The 10,183-nt window shown below is 44.4% G+C and overlaps 1 protein-coding gene across 1 annotated transcript; it reads right to left on the bottom strand.

Annotated features, from left to right (window-relative positions):
• Positions 1-203: 203 nt before the first annotated feature.
• Positions 204-9,845, bottom strand: LOC135891862 (keratin, type II cytoskeletal 4-like). The gene is made up of 9 exons (XM_065419536.1): positions 9,270-9,845; positions 7,241-7,452; positions 5,684-5,744; positions 4,445-4,540; positions 3,268-3,432; positions 2,557-2,682; positions 1,572-1,792; positions 995-1,023; positions 204-889 (listed from the first exon to the last, which is right to left on the bottom strand). The coding sequence occupies exons 1-9, from the start codon at positions 9,843-9,845 to the stop codon at positions 204-206; spliced, it is 2,172 nt and encodes a 723-aa protein (XP_065275608.1).
• Positions 9,846-10,183: the final 338 nt, after the last annotated feature.

Genomic DNA, 10,183 nt, shown 5'->3' with positions numbered 1-10,183 from the left:
AAAAGATAGTATCTAGCACTGCGTAAAGTTTCTCTAAAAGGGGCATTTAGAAGAATGTGGTTTCTGATCATACGAATTGCATTGGACACAGGTTTTTCTTTAATGTATGGTTATTGTCAATGACAGGTTTCATGATTCATGTGGCTGTCAGAAGGCAGGAAATATTTTTCATTACAGCAAAGGAGACTTTTGCGTTTGGACTTTTATCGGATGATCCTTCGGCTTGAAGAGCTGACTGATACCATGCGCGTACCCGAGCTGTATGCTCCTCCACTTCCACTGCTGCCTACACCGCCGCTGCTATAAACTCCACCACCAGAGCTTCCTACACCGCCGCTGCTATAAACTCCACCACTAGAGCTGCCTACACCTCCAGAGCTATAATGTTCCACTGAGGAATGAATTCCACTTGCACCTCCAGAGCTCCCTACTGCATCTCCAGAGGAGGCTACGTCTCCAGAGCTGCAAACCCCACCCACAGAACTGACTCCGCCCGAGGAATGGTATCCCACATCACCTCCGGCGCCTGCACTCCCGGAGCTGCCCACTCCACCCATGTGACCGCCAACACCCCCGGAACTTGCAAAATCAGAGCTGAGCACACGTCTGTAGCTGTATCCCCCACTTCCAGAGCTGAATCCTCCCAAGCTATACCCAATTCCACCACTACCTAGTCCTCCAGAACTATATCCCCTTCCGGAAGAGCCGACGGCACTCCTTGTGCCATAGCCGCCTCCCATCCTGGAGATGCCTTCTGCACTTCTGGAGCTGAATCCATCACTGGAGGCAAAGATTCCAATTCCATGGTTGAATCCTCCCTTTAGAGGTCCACAAACACTTCCAAAGCCGGCTCTGCAATCCCCGATGGTATGGCCACCGCTGACCACAGCTGGGAGAAAAAAAGATGTTCAGTCACTTAAACAGCAGCTTCGAAGCTCTTAAAGAAATCTGACATGACTTCTACCAAAACAAGGTGAATCCTCAGTTTACTTACCGACATTCGTGGGATTCCCTGTACATATCCTGTTAAGGAAAGAAAAACAATACAGGTAAATGACCTCATATGCATTTAGCAACCTGTAGCCAATGAGACCTCAGGTAAATTTTCAAGCATGCCTGGATAATTAGGGATCTTAAATCCTATTTTCAAAAGTGACCTAGACTGGGATTTTCCAAGGACTTCCAGGTATTTAGGCACCAAAATCCCATTGAAATTCAGTGGGAATTGGGTGCCTCTTTTAAGCTCCTTTGAAAATTCCAGCCTTAGGAGCCTATGAGTCATTGAAAGTCAATGGGGCTTAGACTCTTAAGTGCCTACCTCACTTTTGAAAATAGGGCTTAAGCTCCTAAATCGCTTAGATGCTGTTGAAAATTTTACCCCTGCTATCTTTAAAGAACTCATCTCCTTCTCTTGGACAAACTCTTCCTCCATAAATCAGACAGTGTCCTGAATCCGGATGTTGCAATATTGTTCATTCTCTTTCTTACTGATTATATTAACTTTGTTCCCGTCAAACGCTACTGGGGCTACTTGAAATGTTACCGTGCTACAATACATATGATGTACTTACCTGGTTTCTTCTCCTTCCAGCATTGTTCTGTATGTAGCTATCTCAATATCCAAGGCCAGCTTGATGTTGAGTAGCTCGTGGTAGTCCCGCAGCATGCAGGCCAGTTTGTCCTTGGCCTTCTGCAAGGCGTTCTGCAAATCAATATGCTTCTCTCTGGCGTCTTTGAGGGCGCAGTCGCCTCGCTGCTCAGCGTCAGCAATGGCCGTCTGCAGACAGGCAATCTGTGAAGGGGTGAGAGGGGGGAAACCAAAGGGTCATTGTGCAGCTCTTCACCAGAGATAAGACCATACTGCAAACCTCTTTTCGAAATGCCCATTTGAATCTTGAAATAGATCCGTTTCAGATGTGCTTCCACCCCCTGTCTTTTTTTGTCTGCAGCCTACTCTTGTGAGATCAAGTGTTACTAGCAATGAACATCAACATTAAGCTTGCAAACTTGAACATTCATGCAACGCCGGCTTTCAGGTCACATTCTGTGAGCATTAGCACCAGACACCTGAAGATGCTAAGCACGCTGCCTGAAACAATGGTGTCCCGATTCCCAATTAAGCCCCTCGGGGCACCTCTGAGATACCAATAATAAACAACACCAAGCATCTTCTATGACCTATCACAAGTAAATGGTAAGGAAGTGAGGAAGTAAAGCTCAAGTTTGAAACAGCTAACAGAGCAGGTGAGTATATACCAGTCATATTGCTACTGGATTTTAGAACAGGGTCCATGGGTTGGATCCCGTGCTTGTGTCAATAGGTTTAACTCCATTCAAGTCAATGGAGTTATGCTGAACTCTGCCAGCTGATTCCTGGCCCCATATAGACTTGCCACCGTTGAAATTCACTCCTGTGCAGAGGGTCAACCATCAGGGATTATTCTGAATTGGCACTTAACTGGCCTGTAGATCTTGTGCCGGTCCTCTGAACAGCTGTGAATTTTACACCAAGGCAAGAGCAATCAATCCAGGAGAAAGCAAACAAATCTATCCTACCTCTTTCTTCACTTTATCAGTCTCGCCCTGCAGTTTGTGGATCAGCCGTTTCAGCTCTGCTATTTCACCCTGGATATTCTTCAGGTCATCGCAGAATCTGCCTCTGTTGGTGCTCAGCTCCTCAAGCTAGTATTCAGAACAAAGTAATTGCTATACATTAATCATCATCCATTCCAAGACAGGCGGCAGCTGTTTTGATTCTCATAGAAACCTCTGCTCATGGGAAAATACACAGCTGTGATATGAGTGTAAACAAGGCAAGGCGTCATCTGGAATTCATAGATGGGCTCAAAGTTAAGTAACTTAGACTATACACTCTTCGAGACCAGGACTGTCTTTTTGTTATGTGTTCGTATAGTGGAGTCTTGATCCATAACTGGGACTTAATAATAATAATAATTAATGATATATCAAGGTTGGGAAAGAGCATCCCAGTTATCGATCACTGCTTTGTACTAAAATGATAGATGTGGATTATTTTTCATAAATATCCCACTTCTAGCTATTAAGCAGATCGTAGAGGTGGATGGTCAATGTGAATCACGTCTTCAGAAGCCGTGTCACTGCAACTGAGCAGGGCGAAGATGTTTTTTCAGCATGTATCATATGTTGAGGAGAAAGAAATTGTCCCATGCTCATGATTTTGTGGAAGTGGTAGAGTGACAAAATTACGGCTTTATCTCCATACACTATAGCTTTGTGATTACTCACTCTAGTTTGGTAGAACGTCTCAGCTTCTCCTTTGCTCTTTTGAGCGATCTCCTCATAACAGCATTTAACACTGTGGATAATGCCACTGAGGTCCAGGTCTCGGCTGTTGTCCATTTCCAAAACAACGGCGGTATCGCAGAGTTGGCCATCTAGCTGAGCTCGCTCCTGCAAGTTGCATAAAGTCTCAGTCAGGCATTAACATTGGGGCCCCTTCACGGACAGATCCCCTCATCCACACTCCCATGTGTTCTGTCAAGAAGCATGCCCCTAATTTATTTGGCCAAACTCTGAACATGTAAATAAAGCTGCAAAGAAAATAGTTTTCCCTTAACCAGAAATAAGGCTTGAGTTACCCGGTAGCTGGTCTGTTTCCAGCTACTGCAGGGTGTGAGGCCTGGTGGATGGAATCTATTTGCCACAGTGTGACTTTCTGATGAAGGACGGAGAAATCCCAATGCAGAGATTTACTATTTATTTTGCCATTCTTTAGACTGTGAGCTTTGTAAGGCATTGGGCCTGAAACGCTGCTACTGCTCACCTCGTATGATCATTTAGTTTAAGTCAATGGAAACTGGGTGTAAAATGCTACCCTTATGTTTCAAACTCACTATGCACAAGGGTACACGAAGACACAACGTCCAAGGGTGGGGCTGGTTGGATATTTTCAGACAAAACTTTTTCTGATGGAAAATTGGGTTTCTGGCTAAACAAACTTTTTTAGCAGAAAGTAGCTGTTTCCCATATATATCAGTTGGAAGACTGAAAATCTGAACGTTTTCAGAAGTTTTTCTCCAAACATTTTTCAGTTTGACTGTTTTTGGCTGAAAGTTGTTTGGTTGTCACTGTTTCAATGAAAAGTCAAAATTTTCCATGCAAAAATAAACCCGATTTCCCAACCAGACGTAGGCAAGACAGTCTGTCCCTTTGTCTCCATGCTTGTCTGAAAGCACGTGGCTCTTTTAATATAATAATTCTTATTTATAAAGAAATATCTTGTATATAGAGTGATTGATAATGTTTTCTGGGAGTGGCCACAGGGTTAGACATTTTATAAAGAAAACTAGTTTGCCTGCATTAGGCTTCATCGTAACAACCCTGAATGCGGTTTCAGAAAAGTCATTGATTAATATTGCGGTGGGACCGATCTCCCAGTGGCTAGAATGGGCAGAATACCTACCTCAATAAAGATGCATTTCAGGAACTCAAAGTGCTGTCTCAGCTGCAACAGCTTGGCCTCCAGCTCCTCTTTGGTCATGAAGACACAGTCCACATCCTGAAAAGCAGCCCCAAGCAATCAGAAATGGTATTGATCCAAACACGGAGAAACATCGCAACAGTGGCAACACCCGCCGTCGTCTTCTGGTCAGGCTTTTGGAGCATGAGGTCTCAGAGGTGAGGCTTCCTCAGGACCCTCTGACGTCTTATAGGGAAAACACTAAATATCTTCCAAATCCATGGAAAGATGATGGTATTTTTTTTACAAACAGTGTTGGCCTGGTCACACAAAGGTCACTTTACACCAATGTGGCCATATAAATGGGCCTTATATCAAGTGTAGATATAATTCATTGCCACATTATGGCCCTTTTACACTGTCAGAGTGGCGTAAGGGTCTTTGGCGTAGATAAGAACCAGGCACTACAGGCTCTCTTTTTCCCTGTGTTTGAGCTCCTCGGGGGATGCCACCAGGGGGTTGATATGGCACCTGAGTAGGTGATACCCAAGCCCCTGCATCATTTAGGGCAGCCCATTGACTGCTCAGGCATCTACCACTGTCAGAGAATCTACCTGGTTGAGTTCTGCTCTACCACCCCCACTCTTCTTTCCCACATCATGCCAGGATGTGGGGAGGGACAAGCTGACACAGCTGCCAGCTCTGAATTTATGGCAGCAAAGAACTTCCCTCCTCAAGGGGAATCTCTGTTGGCCTTTTAAGGCCAGAGTCCAGCTCTATCACATGGTTCATAGAAATGTAGGGCTGGAAAGGTCCCCAAAAGGTCATCTAATAATTCATCCCTCTTCACTGAAACAGGGTAAAGTATGCCTAGACGTGATTTAATAAAACCCAATACCAATTAGTGATTGTCCAAAATGAATACTGAAAATATTATTTTTCATCTGCTGATTCCAAAGTGGAAGCAAGCAAGAAAAATGGATAATTTTCCCTTGATGAGGAGAACATTAGGGCAAGGTTTGCCCATTCATTTCCTCAAGTATAATGATTTCAAAAACCTTTCGATTCAGTATGTTATTAAACCCTGTTGCAGATCAGTGACTCGGCTAATTTAAACTGGCATAATTCCATTGAAATACAACCACTTCCACTGGTTGAGGATTTGGTCTAGGACCGAGTTTAAAGTGAAATGCTCCAAACAGCTAATTTTGTCTTGTTTCACGCTTTCATAGCCTGACTTACCTTCTTGAGCACCACAAACTCATTCTCTGCGTGCGTGCGTTTGTTGATTTCCCCTTCATATCTATGAGAAGAAAGGAGAGCCAATGTTTGACTCTGTCGTCTAAGCCATTAGCAAAGACAGGAAGTGCGATACAAACAAAGCCGTTCCCAATTAATTTTGTACCCTGCTCATTTTTTTATATTATTGTTTCTGACAAAAATACTGATCCTGCCTCAATGTATTCCTACAGTTTCCCAACAGTCTACATTGGGGGGGAGGGGGAAGGGGGATCGATCTAAGTAACGCAACTTCAGCTATGCGAATAATGTAGCTGAAGTCAACGTACTTAGATCGACTTACTGTGGTGTCTTCACTGTGGTGAGTCGACTGCTGCCGCTTCCCCGTCGACTCTGCCTGCGCCTCTCGCGGCGCTGGAGTACAGGAGTTGACGGGAGAGCCCTCGGGGATTGATTTATTGCATCTAGACTAGACGCGATAAATCGACACCCACTGGATCGATCGCTGCCGGCTGATCCGGTGGGTAGTGTAGACATACCCTTACTTCACTAATTTCAGTGGAGTTACCGTGATGTCAAACCAGAGTAACACAGAGGTGAATCAGGCCCAGCATTTACAAGCTGTATAAATCTGTGAGGTGGCCTCCACATTGTCGTGGGTTTGAACGTCTCTGTGTCTTCCTCTTTCCATGTAAGTTTATATAGGGAGGCCCATTTAAGCTTTAGTTTGAGCGCTTATGCTGGATTTCCAAAGGCCTCATCCCCTTAATCCTTTTTGAAAATCCCAGCCTGAAACAAGACATAAATCACATGCAGGGTTTGCGCTGGCCCTCTGCACAGGTGTGATTTGCACCCATAGCAACCAAGAAGCAAAGACTAAAAGAACCATCACAAAACAAGTTAAAGAGCCTGGTGTTCCTTATTGGTGGAACTGTGAGCAGCTAGAGCCGAAACACCTAGATGGTAAGATCTTGGGGCAACAATCATCTTTTTAAGAACATAAAAACATAAGAACGGCTATACTGGGTCAGACCAAAGGTCCATCTAGCCCAGTATCCGGTCTTCCGACAGTGGCCAATGCCAGGTGCTTCAGAGGGAATGAACAGACCAGGGAATCATCAAAGGGTTCCATCCTGTCGCCCATTCCCAGCTTCTGTGTTTGAACAGAATAGGGTATCGGTCTGTGACTGGGGCTTCTAGGCAGCTCTAGCACAATAACAACAATACTTGCAACCCAAATACCTGCTGGGAGGTAGGATGAATGAGGTGACAATAAGGAGGAAGGCATAGGGAGGAAATGACACAGGCTGTAGTTTTTGTGGGGTTGACAGCAGCCGTGAAAGTTCAAGTCAAGAATGGCTTTGAGAATCTGAAGAGGAGGTAGACATAGATGAGCCTATAGCTCTGATATTGGAGAATAGCTGACAGGAAAGGAGGGCTTGGGATTTAGATTTTCTTGACCGAAACATGGGTGAGTAGCTCTCCCTGTTCCTTTCCAGCACGCACTATGGTTCTTTAGCCCTAGTATAGAGCTTTTATCCACTTCACCGTCTCACTTACTTGCTTTTGTACTCATGGACCAAGTCCTGGACGGCCTTTTCTTCATCTTCCAGTCTCGCCCTGTCATGTAACAAACATTCCAGCTGTTTCTTCAGTTGGCAGATGTAATTCTCGAAAACAGGGAGAAGGTCTCTCCTTGCTGGGACGGCATGCTGCTGCAAGAGATCCCATTTCGTTGCCAGCACCTTGTTCTGCTGCTCAAGGCAGCGGACCTGAAAGCCAAAGATGCAATATTGTTTTAACTCTTCTAAAGCCTCTGAAAGACATTAAACCTTGTTAACTGAGGGCAGGTCTACAATTAAAACACTGCATCGGCACAGCTGCGCCACTGTAGCGCTCAAGTGAAGATGCTGTTACGCTGACAGAAGAGCTTCTCCTCTCGGTGTAGATAATCCACCTCCACAAGAGGTGGTAGCTGTGTCAACGGGAGAAGCTCTCCCGCCAACATAAAAAGGGGATTTTTCACACCCCTGAGCAACGTACCTATAGCAGTATAAGCCTGTAGTGTAGACCTGCCTGAGAGAGGAAGTGATTTTTATTCACACTGCTTAGAAACTTATGGGTAATGCCTCTTTAAATAAAGCCCTGCAGAGAAAAGCGGTCCGGGTAAAGCAAGCAACAACTCGGCCTTTTCATAGATTCATGGATTTGAAAGCCAAAGTGGACCATTTGAACAGCCAGTCTGACCTCCTGTAAAACACAGGCCAAAGCATTTCAACCACTTATCCCTATATTGAGCACAATACTTGTGTCTGATTACGGTATATCTTCCAGAAAGGCATCCAGTCTTGATTTAAAGATATCGAGAGTTGGAGAATCCACCACTTCCTGTGATAGTTTGCTCCAATGGCTAATCGCCCTCACGGTTAAAAATTGGTGCCTGATTTCTAATTTGAATTTGTCTGGTGGCGGCTTCCAGCCATCGGTTCTAGTTCTGCCTTTCTCTGCTAGATTGTTTTCTCCCTGTGAAGATTCTCATAAACCGTGGTTCAGTCACCTCTTGATTTTCAATGATAGGAATAAAGAAGCTCCTTTTACACGTTACTGAGTCATTCAAGAAGTGCTCCCAAAAACACCCCAGGGGAGAGAAGATTTGAGGGAGGGATAGCTCAGTGGTTTGAGCATTGGCCTGCTAAACCCCAGGTTGTGAGTTCAATCCTTGAGGGGGCCATTTAGGGAACTAGGGTGAAAAAAAACCCCAACAACTGGGGATTGGTCCTGCTTTGAGCAGGGGGTTGGACTAAATGATCTCCTGAGGTCCCTTCCAACACTGATATTCTATGACTTTGCTGACGTTCGTAGTAGAAAAGAAAAGAAGCTGAAAAACACAACAACCTTGGCCTTCTTCACCATATGTCACAAAAAGGCAGAAATCCTTTTTTTGTTGTCATTGTTGTTCCTTTTGAGGTTACTTTAATGCAGCTGATTTTATCCTTAACAATAATCATGAATATGAAATTTGCAATGCATCCAACCTCAAAATAACTACATTAAATCAACTTTACCGGGGTGAGATTCACAGAAGTTGAAAGAGAACTACTTTGTTTGAGTTAAATCCCTGTGTATTTCCACATATTATAGCACAAATACTACTTAAGAGCATGAAATTCCTTCCGTGACCATGAGGGCTATTGGTACATACCTAGTTACAAACCATTAAAACACTGTGCTTTGATAGAAAATTGTCACTGGTCCTATTCTATTTTAGGATTTTATACTGCTACCCATAACCATCATGTCTGAGTGGCATTCGATATATCAATTTTTTACTATTGATTCTTTCTCAGCAGAGAACCATTAAGAGATGTTGTGGCTTCCTGGATATTCTTCTGTCTAGGAAGGAAAGGAATATCAACTAAGTTAACTCTATCATATTAATATCAACTTTTCCTACACCATCAGAGGCCAAGCTAAATGTACCAAAGATGAACACCTCTGACCTCTGGGAAAGCTTGGATCTCCAATATGAAGCTCTGTCTTATCTCTGTTTTTTAGTATCAAGAAAAAGAAAGGCGCTTTATACTCTCACCTTGTCAATGAAGCAGGCGAACTGGTCGTTGAGACATTTTATCTGCTCCTTCTCATGTGATCGTATTTTATGTTCTTCTGGGTCAACTCCCACAGAGAGAGGCTTCAACAGTTCCGGATGGACGCACACCGCTTGGATACCATCACTTCTACCTGCATGTCCGACGCCATAACGTACACCACTTCCAAAATGGTAGGGGGAGTAACCTCCAAAACCAGAGGAACCTCTATAGCCTCCACTGCCGTAGCCTACACAGCTACCATAACCTGCACCACTGCCAACACCGAAATGGCCGCCAAAGCCCGCACCGCTGCCATAGCCTGCGCCGCAACCGTACCCCCCACCACCATATGCACCACAGTGTCCAAGACCATAGCCTCCACCATAGGAAATTCTTTGACTTCTACCCAGCTCAAAGAGACTTGTGCTGCCAAAGCCACCGCTTTCACTTCTTCCAGCAGGCCAGGACACGGAGCCTGAGCTGGTTCTACCTCCGCTGAGGCCACAAGCGGCAGAAGCCGAAGAGAAGCACCTTCTTCCACCAAGAGAACCAGACGAGAAACACATTCGATTCATGGTGGCTTGCTTGGAGTGAGAATGGAGCAGTATCGGCAAAGCAGTCAAGTGCAAGAGAAGAGCAGACAGTGAAGGAAAGAGCTTTCCTTTGAATTGAGTTAAGGAATTTCACTTTATATATGTTTCAGGAGCTGCATGGGATGCATAAAATTAATTTATAGATTGTGGGTTTGGTTTGCCTGGCAGCAAGAAATGGCTTATAAAGAAGCTAAACAGAGCAAACATTCTATTACACATGAAATAAATGTGAAATTAAAATATATGCTTTGCTTGCAAGCTTCACTTGCAGGACTTATATTTTAATTAATTGCTTTGCTTCCTTAAAGTCTAATTATAGT

This window comes from Emys orbicularis, chromosome 19 (assembly GCF_028017835.1).
Source record: "Emys orbicularis isolate rEmyOrb1 chromosome 19, rEmyOrb1.hap1, whole genome shotgun sequence".
Taxonomy (NCBI): Eukaryota; Metazoa; Chordata; order Testudines; family Emydidae; genus Emys; species Emys orbicularis.
Note: the sequence above shows the minus strand (reverse complement) of the source record. Positions and strands in the feature narration are given on the sequence as shown.